The 23993-nt window shown below is 43.7% G+C and overlaps 2 protein-coding genes across 3 annotated transcripts in view; one reads left to right on the top strand and one right to left on the bottom strand.

Moving 5' to 3' along the window:
* The window catches only part of KLF3 (KLF transcription factor 3), a 34277-nt gene extending 22145 nt beyond the window's left edge, over positions 1 to 12132 (top strand). For both annotated transcript variants that reach the window (XM_008140214.3, XM_028143663.2), the window contains exons 3-6: positions 1211 to 1697; positions 2352 to 2502; positions 7597 to 7757; positions 10057 to 12132. In XM_008140214.3, the coding sequence (XP_008138436.1) occupies positions 1211 to 1697; positions 2352 to 2502; positions 7597 to 7757; positions 10057 to 10238 (981 nt within the window). In that variant the 3' untranslated portion in view covers positions 10239 to 12132. The remainder of the gene's footprint in view (positions 1 to 1210; positions 1698 to 2351; positions 2503 to 7596; positions 7758 to 10056) is intronic.
* Positions 12133 to 17727: 5595 nt separating this feature from the next.
* On the bottom strand, positions 17728 to 18161 carry LOC103284902 (transcription elongation factor SPT4-A-like). The gene has a single exon (XM_054723913.1). The coding sequence runs from the start codon at positions 18143 to 18145 to the stop codon at positions 17792 to 17794; it is 354 nt and encodes a 117-aa protein (XP_054579888.1). The 5' UTR covers positions 18146 to 18161; the 3' UTR covers positions 17728 to 17791.
* Positions 18162 to 23993: the final 5832 nt, after the last annotated feature.

Here is a 23993-nt window from a genome sequence, read left to right as displayed (position 1 = left end):
AAGAGCTGGAAGACTGATGCACCAAGGTTGTGGGTTCAATCCCCAGTCAGGGCACATACAAGACTCAATCAATGAGTGCATAAGTAAGTGAACAACAAAAATAACTCTCTCCCCCGCCTTCCTCTCTTCCTCTCTCTAAAACTCAATAAATAAATAAATAAATAAAATGTTTTTAAAAGAGCTGGAAGAGAGGCACAGTACGTTGCTTATCACTTTCACTGTAAAACATTCAAATACGAGTTATTTTCTGCAGGACTATACATGTGGTTATTAAAAATTTCCCTAAAATGCCTGCATGTTTAGAAAATGGCTGGTGTTTAATTTTTTTTAAAGCATTCTACAACAAAGATTCATTTTTAAATTATAGTTAAGGAATGGAGCAATTTTAGTGAATTCCATGGCCAAGAACATGAACCAGAATATGCAATTATTGTGATTTATTTATATTTAAAGCTGGTAGATGAGTTGGGTTATCCTGATATTAGAAGAGAGAAGGGTATTTGAAGGTAAAGTAGGTCAATTGTAGAACAGATCTTAGATTTGGGGGAAAAACAAACCATTTTGTCTCTCTTTCAACGTCTTCTTAGCTTAGCTTTTGAGAGTGGGGAGCAAGATGTAGAGAACATTGGGCCTCATTTCAAGCATCGGGTGGCCTGATTTGAGTCATATTATATTAGCTGTTTCTTACAGTTCTGTGTTATCCACAAATGTATAAATCGAGTCATCTTCTACACCTTTATTCAAACTGTGCATAAGACCATTGAACAAGTTGGGGCCAAGGACATAATTACCCTAGTGTGGGTGGCCTTCCATGTATAGGCGTGTAGGGTGACCGAACATCCTGGTTTGCCTGAGACTGAGGCATTTCCTAGGTTGTAGGACTTTAATACTAAAGCCAAGGTAGTCCCGGGCAAATCAGGACTGTTGGATGTCCTGGAAAAGGTATATTATGAGAAATGTTCAGTGCCTTGCTGCTGGGGTACACACTAAAGCCAGAGAGGGCATTTCCTGCCAGTTAAGAAACTCCATCAGAAAAGCAAAGAGGTTACTTGGCTTGGCTGGTTCTTGGTGAACCCCAATGCTGACTCCTAATGATAAAAGCCCATAAGGCTTCTCTTCTATAACCTGTTGTAGAATTTTGCATCTTAATTTGTGTTTGAAGCAAATGTACTTATTTGGCTGTTCCCGTGTTGTTTTCCCTTTCCAATAGTCATACCCATCTAATTACATGGAGTCCATAAAGCCCAGCAAGTATGGAGTCATCTACTCCACACCATTATCCGATAAGTTCTTTCAGACCCCGGAGGTCCTGTCGCATGGGATGCAGATGGAGCCGGTGGACCTGACCGTGAACAAGAGGAGTTCACCGCCCTCGGCTGGGAGTTCTCCTTCCTCGCTGAAGTTCCAGTCCTCGCACCGGAGAGCCTCGCCCGGGTTGAGCATGCCGTCGTCCAGCCCGCCCATGAAAAAGTACTCGCCCCCGCCCCCGGGAGTGCAGCCCTTCAGCATGCCGCTGTCCATGCCACCAGTGATGGCCGCTGCCCTGTCCAGGCACGGAATTCGGAGCCCGGGGATACTGCCGGTCATACAGCCCGTCGTGGTGCAGCCCGTCCCCTTCATGTACACCAGTCACCTCCAGCAGCCGCTCATGGTGTCCTTGTCCGAGGAGATGGAAAATTCGAACAGTAGCATGCAAGGTAAATTCCAGAACCTCCGGTGTCTTCACCAGACAGCCTGGGGAGAGGGAAGGAAGCTGAGCCAAGCTCTTCAAAGGAAATATCCCACTTAGAGTCTGCCTAAGGCGTTTCCTTTTGTGTGTGTGTGTGTGTGTTTTGCCTTAAAGTGTTGATACTGGAAGAGCTCCCAAGAATCGGGTTGTCTGTTTAAAGCTATGAAATGATTACTTTCACTATATAATTGTCAACTTTGGGTTGGTAAGAATCTTGACTTTATATTTTGCTTCATGGAATGCCAATACGGTTCTAGGTGCAAAGAGGCATTCAATAAATACCTTTAGATCATGGTGATTACTCAGGGCTATTAAAAGCACCTTGTTTATTGATTGGTCCTGGGCAGAAGACGGGGGTTAAAAGGAGATAATAAAAATCATAAGGAAGAATCATTTGGGGGCTGATGTCTTAAAAGTCCAGTTTCCTATGTACACTGCTTACTGGCAAAATAATGGGCCAGAGAAACAAGAATGCCCCTCAGATTCATTGCTGCTATAATTTGCCAAAGGCAGTTAAATAGTCACACATCAGTGTTATAGATGGGACTTGTGGAATAAGCTTTTTTAAAAGCTGAAGTTGGTAAATTGTACACAGAGTGACTTTTCTATTTTTATTTTTTAGTACCTGTAATTGAATCATACGAGAAGCCTATATTACAGAAAAAAATTAAAATAGAACCTGGGATCGAACCACAGAGGACAGATTATTATCCAGAAGAAATGTCACCCCCTTTAATGAACTCAGTGTCCCCCCCGCAAGCATTGTTGCAAGAGTAAGTATATTTAGGTCTACCCGGCATTTGCGTAGCAGCATGCATCTCGGGACCTGGAATGGAAGCACAAGCTTCCAGCGTGTGATGTGTGGATTGCCAGGAGCACCCTGTAGCATGTAGCAGCCATGGGGCAAGATGAGGGGATCTCTCCAAAAAAAATGCTCTGTAACACAGACAGCATTATGACAATGACTTCAAGTTACCACTGAGTTGGTCACCCATGATTTTGCCACCTTACCACATACATTGTTTTTATCTTATTTTTTCACTCGTCCAGACTGCACACATAGTTCTTCCAGAATCTTAATCCCACCGTGGATTGAATTTGGTGTTCTAAATATTCCACAAGGTTGGATCATGAAAACTCCATATGGACCCATGTCGTATTCCTACTTGTCACTTCTCATAGAGTCTCCTGTCTCCATGATGAGGAATGTCTTGAATTACAATCTTCAGGCCAACCACAAGCCCAAGAAAGACACTCCAAAACAAGTCCTGTAAACAAGTGGTGGCAACAGAAATTGACCATGTAGCTCAGAGAAGCCCGGCCATGACACAGCTTATTCTCTAGCCTTCTAAACCCTGCCTGCCCCTGGGATGTTCAGTCTGCTTTGGGACTGCCATGGAGGGGAAGGTTCAGGCTGTGTTGGTCAGCAGCCAAACACCTGAACGGTGGTTTGTTTTAGGTCTTACCTGCTGTAATATGACAGTGCCACACACAGGTTAAATAACATCACTAAGGGGATTGCCACTGTAGGTAACCTTGAAGTTTACCAGTGATGACACTGGAAGGTGTGTTTGAAGTAGTTCAGGAAGTGGTCTTTGGGTCTGACATCTTGGATCCCAGCTCTGCTCCCTACCATATGTATGACCTTGGGCTAATCATTTAATCTTTATGGAAGAAGAGTATTTGAAAGCAATATGCTGTGCCCTGAATGCTGCTGAAGATAAAATACTTTTTCCTCTTTATTTTCATTTTTGGTCATAATTATTATTATTATTATTATTATTATTATTTTGCTATAATTATCTTGTATTATGGTGCTTTTAACATTGGATTTAGTGGCCAGCTTCCTAGTACTGAGGCAACAGTTGCCTCCCAAGTCACTTTTCTCCAACTTAAACACATGTTCTGCCCACCTGGCTACTTGATCTTCTCCACCCCTCTCTCTTACACAGTTAATAATTCTGCAATAGAATATGAATTCTCTGGTTTTACTGGAATTCCAAATATTCTAATTGTATCCACATTCAACCCAAGTAGATTCCCTTATAATAGCTCATGTATTAATTGCCCAGTGAACCAAATCGCAGTCAATTTTTGTTGTTGTCGTATACTTGCTGATAAGTGGAGAGTGAATTTTCTTACCCAGCCCCATCAGTAGTAGAGTGTCTGAGGGACTTGTACATTACTGCTTTTCAAAATTGCATAGCATCCCCTTCACCCCCAAAGGAAACTTTTCCAACTTTTATTCTCCCATAACAAGCATATGGGAGTCAGCACATGGAGAACTGAAGAGCCAGACATGAGACGACTCTCCTGTAATCACACTGTTCACAGCAAGAGGGGCTTAGGCTTGATCTCCTGCACCCAGATGAGGGCTCTTCCTGCCATTTTTAACCCACATCTGCTCATGCACCCGAGTGGAAGGAAAAAACAGAAAGACTAACCAAAATGGATACATCATGTAGGCTGCACTGCTTCTTTTACTTACGATGACAGGTGTCACAGGCCATATGACTTGCACTTGTAATTGTTCCTACACAGATGATGGAAAAGATGCTCTAAAGCCAATTGCCCACATAGGGAGTGATCCATTGGCTGAAAGGGGTTATTCCAAAGTCCAGGTTATTGTGAATTACAATGTGAAGCATTATGGAAAAAGAGTATTTGAAAGCAATATGCTGTGTCCTGAATGCTGCTGAAGATAAAATACTTTTTCTCTTTCTTATTTTGAGTAATGTTCTTTTGATGATCTCAGGCTGGATGGCTTTTAATGATTAATGAGCAAGATGCTTAGTCTAATGCTGACCTAAGAATGCATTTTGCTTCTCAAAAAATTCAACAGATTAGCCACAACTGGGACATGTACTCTTCAAATAATTTTCTCACAGATGTGATTAAGTAATGTCTTGGAGTAAGCCCAGTAGCAGCCCCATAGGAAACCAGCTAGCCAGGAAGGAATCATTTGAAACCAAGCGCCTAGTAGCATTGCGAAGAGGCAGCCCCAATATGTGCCTTAAGAAAACCTTTCTTTAGAGGCAGACTTCAAAATACAGCTTTGGAATCCACTTGATCATGGAGCTACTGCTCTAGAATTATTTGTAAAGGCACTCAAGTGTATATCAAATTGCTGCTGCTGTATATTTGCATGTGTGAAAATGTACAACAAACAGCTTGATAATAAAAAATCAAACAGCTTAAGGATCAGGTTGTTCCATTTAGTTGTATATATGAATGGTAGCAAACTTGAGAGATCGGCTTAGCTCAAAACAATGACCAGGTCTCTGATATTTAATAGCTGTTCTAACTTCTTGGTTGTAATGTTCCCAAACAGCCTCTTTTAAAATGAGCAGTGAGGAGACCAAGAAGGGTGAGATCCCAAGATCCTGATCTCTAGCCTCAGCCTATACTAACATCTGGCTCTTTAGAGATGGGGCTGCTAACCATCCTCAGAATGATGGTGCCTTTCGAGGTAGCTGGTGGCTGGTATAGAGATTTCCTGATACGGCGTGGAGACATCAAAAAAACACACTTCATGAAATTAAACAATGTAGGGGCTACATTTACAAATAGATTTCAGAACCTTGAATTATGAACAGCTACCATTGAGTAGATTTACATCTGGAACAGATATTGTTCTCTTAAAAAAAAAAAAAATTGTATTTTAGAGAGAGGGGAAGGGAGAAGAAGAATAGAGAAACATCAATTGGTTGCCTTCTCTATGTGCCCCAACCAGGGACTGAACCCAAAACCCAGGTATGGGCCCTGACCTGGAATCAAACCGGCAACCTTTCCATGCACAGGACAACACTCAACCAGCAGAGCCACTGCAGCTGGGCCACATATTGTTCTCAAATGCTTTGTGTACATTACTCACTATCACCTTCCAAGATCTCGTATCATCATCCTCATTCCACAGAGCGGATATCAACACCTTGCCCCCAGGGTCCCAGGGCTGTCAGCTCCAGAGCTGGGACTGTCAGCTGGGATTTAAGCTAGAGCACACAGCTCTTTAGCATACCTTTACACACAAAACAAGCAACTGGAAAACCCATTCCTTAACTACTGCACAGAATCTATTCGGCTGATTCACAACCCATAAAGTCTAATAATTGGGAGAGACTTCTAAAATCATCTAGAATTCTCTTTCAGTATCCCAGAGCATATGAGATACATGTAATCATTTTTTTCCTCAGAATTTTATTTCCTGAAGTTCTCTTAGTGCAGATGAAACATTTTCAGTCAGTGGAATTAAAGTTGAAAGTGAAAAATAAACTGATAACCTTTTCCTTTTTATTGAAGAATTTTAAATTGATAAAAACTATATCTGTTCATAAACTTCTCACTTCTCTATTTTCTCTATTTGTTTGTATATTTATAAAATTTAAGTCTTGTCTTTTTCCCCCATCATTAGTTCATGTTCACTTTTCCATGTATTTAAACTTGGCCATTTGTTTTTTCTGTATCGCCCCTCTAAGCATCAGGGTAGGAAGGTAAAGTGACAGTTTTCTTTGCTAAAAATAAAAGTGAGAAAATGTGAGGTCACTTAAACACGACTTTGATTTTCTTCTAGTTGCTTCCTAGCATGCCCTGAAAAAGTTACTGACAAAAGACATGTATTTAAATTTTAACCAAGATAAAAAATCAAGTTTCATTTCAGGGATTCCCTTTGGATTTTTATAACTAAATTTTATTATCCTTTTTTATCTTGTTAAATTCCTTTTTTCTTTCTCACCAATCTTTTTTTTCTCCCTTTACACACTTGCATAAAACATTCATATGTTATGTGGAACATCTTAAGAACTTTAGGTTCAAAGTTTTTAAAACATATATATTTTTGTATTGATTTCAGAGAGGAAGAGAGAGGGAGGGGGATGTGAGAAACATCAATGGTGAGAGAGAATCATGGATTGGCTGCCTTCTGCATGCCCCACACCAGGGATCGAGCTCACAACCTGGGCATGTGCCCTGACCAGGAATTGAACCATGACCTCCTGGTTCGTAGGTCAACACTCAACCACTGAGCACCACCAGCCCGGAATTAGGTTCAAATTTGAAAGAAAAGTCTCTTGTTAGAGTTGGAGGCCAACTATATAACTTTGTAATGTATCAGATAATTGGTCATTAGGAAAGCAAATGAATGGATTAAAATGAATGAATGGATTAGGAATTTTAATTACTTAACATTAAACTACAGGCCTTTCCCATCTCTTCCCCATCTGCCTTTTCTCTCCAACTACCTTTCTGAAAAAAGAGATGTTTAACATGGATCGGTTTATGCAAATGCAGGATATGAGTCTGGGCGCGAGTAATCAGGGAGGTAGGGAGAATGTCAGGAGTCCCTGAGAGGGCTGACATCCTACAGTGTGGTTGCCTGAGACTTGGGAATCTGACCTTTCCCTAAAGAACAATAAATGAAAGTAAGGATGGCCTGTGAATCGTAGTAGAGCAATAGAGTGTCCAGCATTACCTAGTGCCACAAAATTCTATAAATAGGCAAATTTTTATTGAGGCAAAGAGACTTCTAGCACTTTGCACCTCCCTGCAGCGTAGCACCTAACTCTTCTTACTGTCATTACTTATCTACATGTCTGTCTCCCCCTAGACTGTGAGCTCCTCGAGGGCAGGAACCCTGTTTTTATTCATCTTTGTGTCCCGGTGCCAAGCACAGTGCCTGGCTTATGGTAGGTGCTCACTCAATGTTTGTTGAATGGATATAGCAGTGCTTCTTGGGTTGATCAGCTAATTTCTTTTTTATTTTGTTGGGTTTTTTTGTTTGTTTTTGCCCAGTGTTGTTAATGCTTTTGATAGACTAAAGAAAAGGAAGAGCCTTCCACTCAACATTTTGCATTTAACGTTGACTTTCACAGGAATCACCCTTCAGTCATAGTACAGCCGGGGAAGAGACCTTTACCTGTGGAGTCTCCAGACACCCAAAGGAAGCGAAGGATACACAGATGTGATTATGACGGATGCAACAAAGTGTACACTAAAAGCTCTCACTTGAAAGCACACAGAAGAACACATACAGGTATCAGAAATATAAGACTCACTTGCTTCTTAAGAATTAGACTAACATGTTAAGTCAAACGTTCTGACTTTCAGAGGTTATTATAATGAATTTTTTTCAGGCATCTGAAAGTTAACCCTAGTCATTTACAGATGTGTCTGTCATGATGCATGAAGTTTTTTGTAATGGTTTACTTTTGTTATAAGTAGAATAGACTCGAGGTTATCACTGTAGGAGGGTCAATCACTTGTGCACTCTGCAATTGAAAGAGAGAGAAAGGGATGGATCCTCCAGTGGAACAGAGGGGAGAGTACTCTTAACCATGGGCCTACTTCACCAGGGTGTGGTCTTCCTATGGGCTCTTCTATGGCAAATGTACATCAAGTTCACTATAGTAAAAACCATCTCCTTACACAGGACAAATAAATGCAGCAGTCTATAGAAGTTGAATTTGGGTAAATCCTCACTTCTAAAACCGAGGGAACTTCTATGTGATTGCCTGCCATATTTGTTCTAGAATATTTTCCATCTTGCCCAGTCTCGAATAGAGAGTGTGCAGCCAGATCTTATGAAAATTGTTGTATAGGTGAAGAAAATGTAAAATTATTCCGTGGGCTCTTCAACATTTTGTAGCAAAGTATCTTAAGGAAATTGTATAAAAATGTTATAAACAATCCGATTAATTGTAGTGCGTATTGGTGATTAATGTTTACTGTAGGTCACATCTGACCCAACCTCAGACTCTTCAGTATGAAATTCTAGTGTGATAGGGATTTGCCTCTGTATACATTGTTCTTAACTCAGAACGTAGTTTTTTTTGTTTTTTTTTTTGTTTTTGTTTTTAATATATTTTATTGATTTTTTACAGAGAGGAAGAGAGAGGGATAGAGTTAGAAACATCGATGAGAGAGAAACATCGATCAGCTGCCTCTTGCACACCCCCTACTGGGGATGTGCCCGCAACCAAGGTACATGCCCTTGACCGGAATCGAACCTGGGACCTTTCAGTCCGCAGGCCGACGCTCTATCCACTGAGCCAAACCGGTTTCGGCGATTTTTTTTTTTTTTTTTTAATTCTTATGAGTCATTCTTATGAGAAATATTTAAACAGAAGACTCTGGGATTTGGAAAAGGGCAGGAAAGTGTCTGGCACAGTGGAAGTGAGTTTTTCATTGAATTCTGGGGGGAGGAAGCCAGGAAAAATCAGCCTACCTACAGCTTGCATTTAGAGGAACACCCAATCACCCAAACCTATGTCAGATAGGTTCATAAAAGCATCTCCAGGACATTAATGGGACAACCCAGAGGTGGATGCTACCAAATTCCAGCCTAATATTAAAAAGACCAAGTTGAATATTGTATAACAATTCAGATGTAGGCAAAATACCTCTTAGCATTTATATTCTGTGCTGCAAAGCAGAGAAGACGAAGTCTGAATATCTCATTGAAATGCCAAGGAATGGCAGTATATAAGGTTTCTCCAGAACAAGGGATGGAAATTAGTTAGTGATGCCCATTACCTATTTTTTACTTATTTAAACATGGAAGATAGCCATTAACAGCCTTTTTATTTGAGAGGGTCTTCCCAATGGCTCTCCCTAGGATTTTCCCACAAGGGTCTTCTGTCCTCACCATTACCCCACAGGAGGGGGTTGGAGAGGCCTGGCTGTAACAGGGTGGGGACGCATTATTATAGTGTTAGTACTTCCGAATTAAAGCATTATACTTAGGCATAGTTATTATCCATTAAACAAAAGATAAGATGTTGAAATCCCCAACAGATATTTCGGTTGATAGAGACTTCAGATTTTTTGAAGAGAATTAATGTTTTCTTGCTTGTCCTGTAGTGGTTTATAAGATACTAGAGGCCCGGTGCATGGATTCTTGCACCAGTTGGGTCCCTCAGCCTGGCCTGCAGGGATCGGGCTGAAACCAGCTCTCAGACATCCCCCGAGGGGTCCTGGATTGTGAGAGGGCAGTTCTCGGGTGACGCACCCTGGAATCGGGCTCCCTCCTCTCTGGTTCCGGGTGCATCACCCGAGAAATGCAGCTGCCAAGTCATTGCAGCTCAGCAGCTCCTGCATTAAGCATCTGCCCCCTGGTGGTCAGTGTGCATCATAGCTACCGGTTGGACAGTCGGACAGTTGCTTAGGCTTTTACATATATATATAGATTGTTATTGAGGGACAAATGGATAGACATACCTTGGAAATAATATATGTCAAGAGCTTTAGCTCATTTTAATTTTACTGCCTTTACTAATTAATAGCCTTTTTCTATCAGAAAAAAAAAATAAGCTTTTTTCACTTTCTTTTTACAGGAGAAAAACCCTACAAATGTACATGGGAAGGATGCACATGGAAATTTGCTCGGTCTGATGAACTAACAAGACATTTCCGAAAACATACTGGAATCAAACCTTTCCAGTGTCCGGACTGTGACCGCAGCTTCTCCCGTTCTGACCACCTTGCCCTGCATAGGAAACGCCACATGCTAGTTTGAATGTCTCCGTCTCTGCCTAGGCACGCGGCTCCCCACTCGCCCAGCTCTCTCTGTCCTCCCTCCCGTTGTCTAACTCATTTTTTACATGTACATTTTAATTTTGATTCAGCTGGTCTGAATCTCTGAATTTATATCAGTCAAACTTCCATATGGTCAGTAGTAAATATTCTCTAATCCTCCCTCCTTACCACGGGTCAGACCTAAAGAATGTGAACACTTTTTTTTTTCCGGGGATGCTAAGCAAACCCTTCTTACAGATAAGTTTAATGTAATGAGAACAAGGGAACATGTAAACTAACAGAACCAGTTGTCGGTTTGTCCATGTATTCCTCAAAAGAATGTCAAAGTAAATGTATTAGAAATACAGTATCCAGCCTGCTAGTCCTTGCCAGAGACATGCATACCTCTGAGCCCTGTGATCGCATTTTGTGCTGCACAGAGAAAAGACGGGTGGACCCCTTCACAGGTCAGCTAGAAGGGCAGCAAGATTCCAGGCGAGTACAGTCAGCTCTTCCTTTTTCCTTCACCAATCTTGCTTGTCAACTTGGATTTATCACTTCATCGACATTAAGTCCTTTACCCTCCTTCGTGCCTGCAGCTAATAAGGAGGACTTTGCCACCAGTGGAAGATAAGCTAGAGTTGTTGACGTAGGGAGGGGATCTCTGTCAGTTCAAGGGATGGATGCTGTATTTGCATCGCATGGAGTTGGAGCAAAGGGGCATTGAGCAAGGGGGCAAAGGAGGAAGCCAGCTAGGGGTTTTCAGTGAGAGTTCATCATTTGGTTAGCTGTGCAGTGCGTTCCTAGAACTTCGGTTTCTGCATCTTCAGCTGTGCAGAACCGTCCAGCGAAGCCAGATACTGATGGGGTTACCCATGCACCGATCTCCAGTCCTATAATGTCCTTAATATAGATCATCAAGCATTGAGAGGAGGGACGCCACAAAAATACTTGCCCCATAATGGTGAAGAATCTTTTGGATCGGGGTCTGAATGGCTCCTTTACCCAACCTACTGAGAGCCTTTCTGCAAACAGGGAAACGTTGCGCGGTGATTATATTCCCAAACCAAATTACTCCTATAGCTTTCGTACAGAAAGTGTGTAACAAGGTGCCAAATTGGCTGTCATTGGTGTTCATGACACATATCACAGGTAAGCATCTGCTAAGTAGATTCATTAAGACCTGAGTGACGCTATTTGTAAATAGTTGTGAAGCACACAGACCTTTACTGGGGGGACAGATTCCTAAAAAAATAGAAAATCACAGTTCAGGGATTCATCTACGTAGCTCAACAATTCCCGAAGTTTACTGTTGGAGCTGGCACTCTCACTACCAAGTATCCTGTCAGAAGAACAAACTGAAAATGACTCGTGTTCATGTTCAAGACAAAAAGCACCATTATTTGGGGGACATTTCTCAAAAGTAGGCTTTTGAGCATCATAGTCTAAATGCCAATAAAAATAATTCATGTGTAGAAATGCCTTGGTTCTGAATTTGAAGGAAGTGGCAACGGTGGTCAAAAGTGGGCACATGTGACCAAATGCCCCTTCATAAAAGGATGGAGAAGAGAAGAATGGAATCCTGAAGATTCGTCCGAGCCACAACTCAGGATCCAACACAACTTTAACTGGGAGGAATACACTGTTTTCAAAGCATCAGTGAAGAAGTGATTCTGGAGGCCTGCGAATTGTGTGGGGAGCTTACTTTGGCGCTCTGTTAATGAAAGTAGTTGTAAGGACTGCACACCTAGAGGTCCCACTCAACAGCTCTCTGAACCAACTGAAAGGAAATGTACAAAAACGCAAAATAATTTGTTATCTGGCACTTGGTTTTTACTTTTTTTCTTTTTAAGCACTGCAAAATTCGTTTAGAATATTAAAACATCCTAATTGGGCTTTTTCTTTGTTGTTGTGTGTTTGGTTGCAACTAAGATATGAATTGAGGGATAAAAAAAAATAGCTCTTGGGAAAGTAGGTATTGTCTGTATTGTAAATACTTAGTCACATTCATGCCAAAGTGTTTATTTCTTGAAATGGTTCTTCCACAACACACCGAAGAATTAAGTTTGAATGCAAGGGACTTTTTTTTTGTTTTGATAGAGAAAACCAGTTTATGTATATTCTAACCACAGAAGGTGGGAAGGGGGATGAGAAAGGGTAGAGTTGATCTTTCTATAATGAGCTTTGAGTCTGAGTCCAATTAATAGAAAGCTTCATGGGTTCTAATGAAATGTAATGTTTGCTATGGCATATCAAAATTCTGTTCAAAAGTACAAGCAAAACCCTGCAGAGACTATTACATTATACTTAGCTTGCTTAGATTATGTTAACAGTTCATTAACAAAGTTCCATTTTTACTGAAAGAACCATCCAGAGAAGCCATCATTCTCTGTTCCCTTGCTGGTCTACATACTTTAGTTACCAATTGGCTCTACAAATTTTCCTTTTATATATATATCTGTATCTTACTATCATAGTTGAGAAATTTAGTCTCTTAGTCATTTTTAGCTGTTATTGTGGGAGACCTCAAAGAAGGTGCCCTTGAGTGTGTGGTTTTAATGATGTGCCATGTTACTATCAAGGCTGATTTTAATTGCAATATTCAAGTTGATGAGAATGATTTGTAAGCATGGAGCTAGTGTATAAATTGCTATAGAATTTATTCAGTTATTATCCAAGTGTCAGAAAAATTAAATCTGAATCCATCATATATTAGAGTTTTAAAATGTGAATCGGCATCATAAATGGGCATTAAACATTCTGAAGCGCCTTGTTTGGAGAATGTTAGCAGCATAGCTACGTTCAGCTAAGGAAATGCTAAACATGCAGAAGCTTCGAGAGCCTTGGAACAGATTTACAGGGAACTACATATGTACATGTATATTTCATTATTAAACACCCACCTGCACTATCAGTGTTGCACTAATGTGGAATTTGAAAGACTATATTGCTGATACTGTATATCTGCACATCATTCTTGGTTAGGTTGTTTTAAAGACAATCTCAAAGATCTAAAGTTTTAAAATAAATCCATTGGTTTGAAAATATTGTCATCTTGAAGGAATCGCTGTCATACATGAAGTTGCTCAGAGCGGTATTTATTCTCTTCTTGGTCAAGGTTAACAATTTCTAAATGATTGCAAATCCACTTATGAAATAATACATTTACAAAGCCATTTTCCATGCATTAAACGAGGGCTACAATATTATGTTTTACAAATACTAGCACTTTTTTTTTTTTTTGCTGATATGTACTTAGTGATAGAGGGTCAACATAATCTTTCTGCTTAGCATCTCTTAAACCATACCTGCAAGTATAGCAGGATTATTACATTTACAGTACTTTAATACTTGTATAAACTATGCAGAAATTTTTAATAAAGTGTAATATATTTTATAAGCTAATAAGACTGAATGGGTAAAGGTTTTTAGCATGCATTAGTATACTTGCAAATACTGAAACATTTTGGTAACCTTTCTTACTAAAGATGTGAATGTTTAATGTACCTTCTCTGTTTCTACTCTGTAGTCCAATGGGAATTCAGTAATGACATTTTGTCATGTCAAACTGTGAACATAAATTTGTACTGTACAGTCCTCATATACTATATACAGTATGCAATATATGTATTATATACTTGTTAATAAAACCATCAGAATATTAAGTGTGATCATGTGATTACTATAGATGCAATGATCACAAGGAACAAAACTTAGCAATGTAACCTGTGAGAGACCCTGCTCAGAAATTTCCAAGCAAATCACTCTGATAGGCAATTATTGTTGTTGGAGGAAAAGAAAAACCGATCTAACTGGAAGATGCACTAAAAAAAAAAAAAAAAAATTACCTCAGCACTAAAGCATTGTCCCTGGTTTTCTGATTATGGCCAACAGGAAATCTAAGCACAAACCATAAACCTGCAGACAACCCGGCATAAATCTACAAACTCATCTAATGCATTCTCAGAATGGTCAGTTATTTATGACCCTTACCTGCTTCCAAAAAAATGTCAGTGCCTTGTATTAAGAGGCATGTGTTAAATACTTTGCTTTTTAAGTAAGATAAAAGAAAGGATTCATAACTTGGTGAGTCAGGCAGGAGACAGTAAGTGCATTAAAGTGAATAATTCTGGATAAACATTGTTAGTAAGCCATGTCCATGGACACTGCTGTGTCTGCAGCATCACAGGAACAATTTATTTCTAATGATGATTTAGAGTTATTTTGTTAAAAGCAAAATGTAATTACCTTCCCCGTATACCACCCTCCCCCACCCTCACCCCCACACACACACCTTAAACACAACTGTAACTGAGATATTGGCTTGTTCTATCTCAAGCAGCTTCCTCCAACCCAAAGTTCATCTTAGTAAAACACAAGATGATGTCTGGCTGGCACTTATCACGTGACTCACCGTCACAGGCTGGGGCTTGGAAGGAGGTTGGGAGAAGGTTGAACTCAGCCTTTTCCAGGAAACTGCTTTTATACTGAGATACATGACTACAAGTTCAAAAAGGTGTTGTATGTAACATGTCCTAATGGAACATTGGCTTGGATTAGTCTAGATGGTTGGCTGTAATGCTTACATTATACTTCCCATATGGAGAGATGACCCTTGCTGAGTTCAAAATGAGACCAACTTAGGAGATTGTATGTTAAAGCTGGATTCCATGTGAGTGATGAGGATGTGACAAGTATAGATTTTATGAGAAACTATTGAGGAGTGGTTGAACAAAGTACGGATGTTCAGTGCATGCATACACACATACACACACACACACACACACACACACATTCATAATCATTGCCCAATATTTTAAATGCTGTTGGATTTAAGAAGAAGGGATTGGGAACCTTGCTGGGGCAAGTTATCAATTCTAGTGTGCATTAAAGAAAGGAAGTGGCTCTGTTCAGATGGTAGTAAAAATATATAGATGTATAAGTTAAGCTATTCAAGACTAGAGTGGTGTATGTGTGTGTGTGCGCGCACACACGTGCAAAACTTAGCAATGAACTGCCCTTCAAGGGTACATTCATTTTGATGTGTAAATTGAACCTGTTACCATTTCCTGTTATCTGAGGTGGCCACAGTCATGATGGTTAGTAATGGTGCAGTATATATACAGAGTTATAAATATTTCTCTCTTTTCTGCGTCCAGTGTGGCTAGAGAGCGGTTCGATTCCTGAGTAAGGGCGGCTGGGGACTGAGAAAATGAAAGGAAGAGACAGACACAGAGATAGAAGGAAAAAGCTGGGGCCGGGTGGAATAGCTGTCCTCTGATGGAGGACAGTGACCCAGAGCTAATATAGGCAAAATACCAGGAAGTTTTACTAAAGCCCAAGACAAAGGAGATTATGTGCATTCTTGTGGCTTCTTTGGAATCATCACTTCTGGATGGGCCCGGATAATCGTGTTTGTTCCTGGTGCTTGGCTTGATTTAGATAATGAAACCCACCCTCTGGCGCCTGAGCTGAAGGTCAGGCTGACAACACATCTGCCTCTGGCAAGGTATGTTTCCAGGGCATGGCTCTGCTGGGCACCACTGGATTCAGATGACAATCAGTTCAGGGGCCTTTCCCAGGCACTCTCTGCATAGAGTGACTCCCGAATTAGTATGACACATGTTGTAAATTAGAATTCTTTTTAAACTTATTACTTAATAGGGGTGTGGGAGTGCAGTTCTCACCAAGTTTAGGTAGACATGTTTATTGCTTTGAATGCTTCTGCTCATTATGTCCCTGGTTTTTCATTTCCTATGAGCATCCTGAATGGTCTGGGTTAAGGAGAGAAGACAGAAGCTGGATCTTCTGGCTCTTAGACCTTACCTCTTCGCATTGAATGCATTTGATGTTTCTTCTTTCTCTCAAGACTTAGTGTATTCGCATCCTCCAGAGACACAGAACCAGTATTCCCCTGCCCCAGCTCAGGCCTCTGGGACTATCACAGCAGTCCCTCACTGTCTTACTTCAATCCTCCACAGCAGCTGCCGGGCCATCCTTCCAAAACAAAGATCTGATCATGTTGCTGCCCCACCTTTTAAAAGCCTTACATGGAACTCACTGGCACCTGAACTGGTTCTTCTTAATTCAGCCCTGCCCCACCCCCAAAGCCTTATCTATTATCATTAATTGAGCATGTACTGTATGTTCAGCACTATTCTAAGCACTTGAGGGTATTAATTAGTTCAATTCTCAATCCTGTAAGGCATGTAACTATTATCATTCTCTTTATGCAGATGGAAATTGAGGCACAGACAGGTTAAGTAACGTGCCCAACTATACGAAAAGGGGCCACATACTAACCTGACAAGCTCAGGGGAGGCCTGTGTGGTGGCCTTGCTAACTCAGAGACCTAAAATAATCACATAGGATGGTCTGAAATTACAACTTTTTAACTAAAAGCAGATTATGGTGGGTAGTCATGTCCTAGGCTAGAATCCTCCCTGACAAAAGTCAACCTTTACCTTAATTGAGCCTTTCTATTGTCTTTTTGCACCTACTATAACAGAATATCAAAGAAGTCTCCCTTTTTCTAGACCCCTCAAAGCACAGATACCTCACCAGCAGAAACCACAAATCCCCTCATTGTTATTGCTATCATGTTAATTGTTGACACTTAACTATCCTGTACCCATCTGTGTAAGAGATGGATGTGCCTATCCGTGTTACTCTTTACTCAATCTCAGAAATTGCCCAGTTTTGCTTTCTCCTGCCTCTCTAATCTATCACCAATGGATTTCATGTAACCCACTTACTGTCTTCTCTTTTGATTATAATGTATAAAATAAGGTGCAAACTGACATATTTCTGGAGCATTTACTCAATCAGCTGAGAGTATGCTTCCTGCAAATTGTCATCAGTTTAGCTCAAATAAATGCACAAAAATTATCTATAGGTTTGAATGTTTCTTACATTGACAGTCACAAAGATAAGAAGTACAAGAGCCAGATTCAAATTCAGGCTGTCTAACTCCAGAGCCTGCTCTCTTAACTATTAAACAGATTTCTCCTCTGAGTGACCGCCAGGTTATTTTGGTGCCTTCTCTCAAAACTCAAATCACATCTGCTTGTCTTTGCTCATACAAGGGCTATCTTCTGAGATGCCCTCCCCACTATCCCAGGCCCCACTTATCCATTTCTTAACTAGAAAAATACTATTAATCCTTCAATAATTGCACAGCCAATTTGTTGATTTCCATAAATGAAGCTTGATAGATTTTTTTTTTTTTTTTTGCTATGGATTCACATTTATTGGCATTTGATACAGAGACCTGACCATGGGCAAGGAAGCAGCCAGAGGTGTGGGTAGGAAAAAAAATCCTACCCCACACTCAATTCACTCTATTAATCCATCAACCCACACCACTCCTACCCCAACTAGTAGTCCAAAGAAGGTAAAATGGCCCAGGAACATGCTGTGCTGCTCTCTCCTCAGTCCGCTGAGCCTCAGAATTGGAGAGGGGGGAGTATGTGAAGGTCTGTCCATTTAGTTTCACAACAATAAATAAGTAGAGGCAGGAGGAGGTGGCAAAGACACTGGCAGCCATGCATCTTGCTAGGTCTTTATAGCTGTGTCTCTGGATTTGTAGGCCACTCCTCGACTTTTCAGCTCCCTCATGATTCCTTGGAGCAGACAACCAGTGACTGACACTGCATACACACCAGGCTTAAAGTTACTGACTCGCTGCCACTTGGAGACCCAGCTGTCCTCTGGACTCATCATTGCAATGATTCCATCAAAGGAAGAGCTGGTGCAGTCATATACCATCTCTCGGTTACCCTTCATCTGAAGGGATGCATCACAATTGTCACAACCATCGTATTCAAACTGGTCTATAGACTTGACCAGCGAACACAACAAACAAGCCTGCAGATGCCGCAGGTCCTCGGGCACCGTCTCCAGAGCCATCCTCTCGACAGAAACAGAACAGGGAAATGCTCTTGATAGATTTTTTAAATGTCAGGTATATCAGGTATATTGAGGTATAATTTACATAAAGTAAAATAATCTTTTTAGCGCACCTTCTAATGAATTTAACAAGCACATACACTCATGTAGTCACCACAATCAAAACCTAGAACAATTTTATCCTCCCTAAAATTCATGGCTCTTTGTAGTCAATCCCCACCTCCAGGCCTCTCAGCCATGCCTGAACTTTTGCCTTTTTCAGAATAGATGTAGCCTTTTGAGTACGGCTTCTCTCACTTGGCTTTCTATCACTTGGCATTATGTATTCATCCATGTGATGTGTATCAGTAGTTTGTTCCTCTTAATCATTCAAGAACTACAATATGCTTGTGCATTCTCCAGTTGAAGGATATTTGGATTGTTTCCAGTTTGAGACCCCTATGAATAGAGCTGCTACAAATATTCACATACAGGTTTTTGTGTTAACATAAATTTTCATTTCTCTTGGACAATTGCTTAAAAATGCAATTGCTGGATTGTGTGGTGAGTGCATGTTAGTGCTAAAACAAACTGCCAAGCAGTTTTTCAGTCACTGTACCATTTTGCATTTCCACCAGCAGCAAGGTATGAGCGCTCCCAGGTACTCCACAACCTCACCAGCACTTGGTACTGTCCAGTGTTTTGTTTTGTTTTGTTTTGTTTTATCCATCCTAATAAGTGGAGCAGTACCTCATTGTGGTTTAATTTGTATTTCCCTCATGACTTACGATGAGCATCTTTTCATGTGCTTTATTTGCTATCCATATATCTTCTTTGGTGGAGTGTCTGGTCAAGTCTCTTGCCCATTTTTTAGTAGGTCGTTTGCTTTCATGTTACTGAGTTTTGAGAAATCTCTATATATTCTAGATGTAGGTCCTCTTTTGCTAATATTTTCTCCCCAATTGCGGCTTGTCTTTTCATTCTCTTAACAGTAACTTTTAGAAAAAACCAAGATGGCGGCATAGGTTAAACACCTAACCTACAGCCAGGCACAACAATTTCAAAAATACAACTAAAAGTCAAAACGGACATCATCCAGAACCACAGGAAAGCTGGCGGACTGAAATGCCCACAACTAGAAGGAAAGAGAAAACCACAAGGATAATCAGAGGAGCTGTAAAAGCCTGAGGTATGGAGACACGGGAGGAGACACGAGCACGCGCGCGTGCGGGGAGGACGGAGCCGGAGAGGAAGGGGCGGCTGACGGCCTGGCCGGCGTTCACTAGCAGGAAGGAGATAAAAGCTCCAGATTGCGCTGAACACCAGCTCCGACTGCACTGAACCCCAGTTCCGAGCGAAACCCTGGGAAGCCAGGCGCACGCTGGGGGAATGAATCTGGGATGTGGGGCACAGGCACAGAGGAGCAGCGGAAGGCAGAGCTCCAGAGGCACGCATGGGAAGGTGCGCAGAGGATGGACTGTTGCCTGCGCCACTGAATTGCCCTGCTGGGAAGGAGACAAAGGCGCCAGACTGTGCTGAGATCCAGTTCCAACTACACTGAAACCCAGTTCCAGGCGAGAATCTGGGAATCCAGATTCATTAGGGGAGAGACTAGACTGTTTGGCAGCGGACGAAACTCCAGGGCGCGTTTCTCTCAGAGGTGTTTTCAAGGAGTACAGAGGGACACAGACACAGGAACCTCATAGGGCGGGGCTGACAGGAAGCCAAGGTTGTAGGCTCCACCCTGTAACCCCACCCCATCCAAGCTGAGCACAGAAGCTTTTCCCTGCTGAGTGCCTCAGGCAGTAGCTGACCTACACTCCATCGGAGACCCAGAAACGAGGAGATCTAGTGGTTGGTGTGAGATGACACCACATTTCAACCACTCTCATAAGGGATACATTCGAGAGGAAGACTCAGTGAGCGCCAAAGCATTGCTGCACCAAGACCCGGCCCATAAACATGTCTCCTGCACAGCAACTCTTCCTATATAGACAAAGAGGGTCCTCACGGCCAATTGGCCTGGAGGACAATTCCTCCCAGTGACACCAATAACAATCAAGACTTAACTGTACAAAGGAGGACCAAGATGGAGACATAGGGCGGAAGCCTGATCATTGCCTACCACAACAATTTTGAGACTACGACAGGAGAGCAGAGTAGACACCATCCAGAACCACCAGAGGGCTGGCTGAGCAGATGCTCTACAACTAGCATAAAAGAGAGGGGTACGCGGGATGATGCTGATGCAGGTGACCCAAAGTCCACACTTTAAGAACTATGGCTCAGGCGACACAATGGCGACCTGGAACGTGCTCGGCGCAGTTCCTCCGGCGGTCTCCGGCTGAGGGGACGGCTCCACTCGCTGCCAAGCACGGACAGACGAGCCCCTGGGAGACATGGGGTGGGAGACTCCGCGCTTGCTGACCTCCGAGTCCTTCAAGAATCTCAATGCCCCGGAAGCGGCCAGGTGCGCACGCTCGGCGACCGGCCACCACTGCAGACCCAAGGGCCGACGCAGCGACACCGGACCAGCCCGCCGCCGCGCACCGGGCACACCGGAGCTTCGCCAAGCCCGCCGCCCAACGAGTTCTGCGGCAGCCGCCCTGGAGCTCTGAGAAAATGGCCGAAGGAATTGCTGAGAGGGAATTGACCAACAGGAATTGGGATCAAGAAGACGAAACCCCGCTGAGACCCGGGTCCAGGCGAGGCTGCGAGCCTCTGGGCTCGGGTGTGGTCAAACGCCCTTGGGTCTAGGTGAGGCCTCACGCCCCTGGGTCTGGGTGAGGCCACGTGCCCCTGGGTCCAAGTGAAGCCGGATTCCGGGTTCGGGTGAGGCCATGCGCCCCTGGGTCCGGGTGAAGCTGAATCCTGGGTCCGGGTGAGGCCGTGTGCCCCTGGATCCGGGTAAGGCTGGGTCCCGGGTCCGGGTGAGGCTGTGCGCCCCTGGATCCGGGTGAGGCCACGGGACCCGCCCCTGGATCCAGGTGAGGCCACGCGACCAGGGGTCTGGGAGAGGTCACGCGCCCCTGGGTCCGGGTGAGGCCATGTGCCCCTGGGTCCGGGTGAGGCCACGCGCCCCTGGGTCTGGGTGTAGCTGGAGCCCGGGTCCGGGTGAGGCCATGTGTCCCTGGATCCGGGTGAGGCTGGGTCCCGGGTCCGGGTGAGGCCTTGCGCACCTAGGTCCGGGTGAGGCCACGCGCCCCTGGGTCTGGGAGAGGCCACGCGCCCCTGGGTCCGGGTGAGGCCATGTGTCCCTGGATCCGGGTGAGGCCTCGCGCATCTAGGTCCGGGTGAGGCCACGCGCCCCTGGGTCTGGGAGAGGCCACGCGCCCCCGGGTCCAGGTGAGGTCATGTGTCCCTGGATCCGGGTGAGGCTGGGTCCCAGGTCCTTGTGAGGCCACGCGCCCCTCGGTCTGGGAGAGGCCACACGCCCCTGGGTCCGGGTGAGGCCATGTGTCCCTGGATCCGGGTGAGGCCTCGCGCATCTAGGTCCGGGTGAGGCCACGCGCCCCTGGGTCTGGGAGAGGCCACGCGCCCCCGGGTCCAGGTGAGGTCATGTGTCCCTGGATCCGGGTGAGGCTGGGTCCCAGGTCCTTGTGAGGCCACGCGCCCCTCGGTCTGGGAGAGGCCACACGCCCCTGGGTCCGGGTGAGGTCATGTGTCCCTGGATCCGGGTGAGGCCTCGCGCATCTAGGTCCGGGTGAGGCCACGCGCCCCTGGGTCTGGGAGAGGCCACGCGCCCCCGGGTCCAGGTGAGGCCATGTGTCCCTGGATCCGGGTGAGGCTGGGTCCCAGGTCCGGGTGAGGCCTCGTGCCCCTTGGTCCGGGTGAGGCCACGTGCCCCTGGGTCTGGGAGAGGCCACGCGCCCCCGGGTCCAGGTGAGGCCATGTGTCCCTGGATCCGGGTGAGGCCTTGCGCACCTAGGTCCGGGTGAGGCCACGCGTGTGAGGCTGGGTCCCTGGGCCCGGGTGAGGCCATGTGCCCCTGGGTCCGGGTGAGGTCTTGCGCCCCTGGGTACGGGTGAAGCCGGATCCTGGGTCTGGGTGAGGCCGTGTGCCCCTGGATCCATCCAGGTGAGGCTGGGTCCCGGGCCCAGGTGAGGCCACGCGCCCCTTGGGTCTGGGTGAGGCCATGTGCCCCTTAGTCCGGGTGAAGCCGTGCCCCTGGGTCCGGCCGAGACCAAACCAGAGGGAGTCGGACCTACGTTACCACCATTTGTCCACCATCCAGAGCTGAGGGGTCAGTGCTGCCATGTACACATAAGGAACTGGTGGACATTGAAATTGGGTCTCAAAAGAACTGTTGGTCCAGAAAGAAACTCACTACAGACTGATTCATTTGCCTGTCAGCATAACTATTATTGCTCGTCTCACATTCAGTTCTCATAAGTATATATCTAGTGACATATGATCTCGCTCATCTAGGGGAAATGATGAACAACATAGACTGAGGAACAAGAACAGAACCAGAAGCAAGGAGGCATCGACCGGACTATCGGGCCTCAGAGGGAGGATAGGGGAGGGTAGGGGGAGAGGGGAGAGATCAACCAAGGACTTGTGTGCATGCATATGCGCCTATCCAATGGTTAAGTTCAACCGGGGGTTGGGGCATCCGTGGGGTGGGGTGTGGGATGGGAATGGGGGGATGAAGACAAATATTACAGCCTATTTCCAATAAAAAAAAAAACAGCAAATTATAATGTAACTGAACATTTCTACTCAAGAAAGGGTGACCAACCTGTTGGTACATTTATTTGATGATTATTGTATATTTCAATGTAGTGATTGCATGGCAAGATAGCCATAATATATCAACTCCAATAAATAAGCCGCAGGTGTGGTGTTAAAAAAAACAAAAAAACAAAAAAAACACTTTTAAACAGCAGATGTTTTTAATTTGATGAAGTTCAATTTATCATTTTTTAATGGATCATGCTTTTTGTGTTTTATCTAAAAAATCTTTACCTACTCCAAGATCACCAAGATCTTCCCCTATTTCTTCTAGAAGTTTTATAGTTTTGCATTTGGACCTGCTGTCTGTCCCTGTTCCACATTAAATAAATGTAAGCAAAGGCATTGCTTCTCCTTCTCACCACCAAGCATAGTGGTGAGCGAATGTGGGGTGGAACCCTGTAGTCAATGCTGGCCCAGCACTAACCACAGAGAGACAGCATCCTCTGCCCCTTCCAACTAGACAGTTGGGAGAGGATTATGAAAAAGAGGGAGCAGAAGAAAGAGACCCTTTACATCTAAGTATCAAGTCCCAGGCTCATCTCTGAGTGGCCCAAGCATTAAAACTGGCCAGAGTCAACACAGCAATGGCTTTGAGAACTGGGCTGCAGTGTGGAATACCACCCAGGTTTCAGACTGGCCTCTCAGCCAGGCACAGTGGGGCAGTCCAGAACAGCACTGCAAAGGTTCAAAAGGTAAATTAACATTCAAACCACAGCCCGCAGAAGTGGGCCAGGATGTGTGTTCTAAATCTAAATGGGTCGACTGCCTGCTAAAATAGAAGACTTAAAGAGGAACCAAAGTCTCCTAACATACCACACAGAATTTCTAAGTCATAATCCAAAATTACTTGGCACAGCAAGAACCAGGAAAATCTCATCTTGCATGAGAAAATAAAGCAACAGATATTAATGCCCAAAGACAGAAGTGTTGGAACTATTTGGCGAAGATTTTGAAGGAACTATCATAAACATTCTAAAAGCAATTATGAACACTCAAAACAAATGGGAAAGTAGACTATCTCAGCAAAGAAATAAAAGACATAAAAAAAAAAGAATAAAATGGCAATTTAGAATTGAAAAATACGATATCCAAAATAAAAATACTCACTGAATGGGTCAATAGCAAAGTAGAG

Source organism: Eptesicus fuscus, chromosome 2, assembly GCF_027574615.1.
Source record: "Eptesicus fuscus isolate TK198812 chromosome 2, DD_ASM_mEF_20220401, whole genome shotgun sequence".
In the NCBI taxonomy this organism is placed as follows: domain Eukaryota; kingdom Metazoa; phylum Chordata; class Mammalia; order Chiroptera; family Vespertilionidae; genus Eptesicus; species Eptesicus fuscus.
Note: the sequence above shows the minus strand (reverse complement) of the source record. Positions and strands in the feature narration are given on the sequence as shown.

What these genes read in the sequence shown, in the direction of transcription:
- LOC103284902 (XM_054723913.1), bottom strand. Translation starts at nt 18,145, where the DNA reads ATGGCTCTGGAGACGGTGCCCGAGGACCTGCGGCATCTGCAGGCTTGT.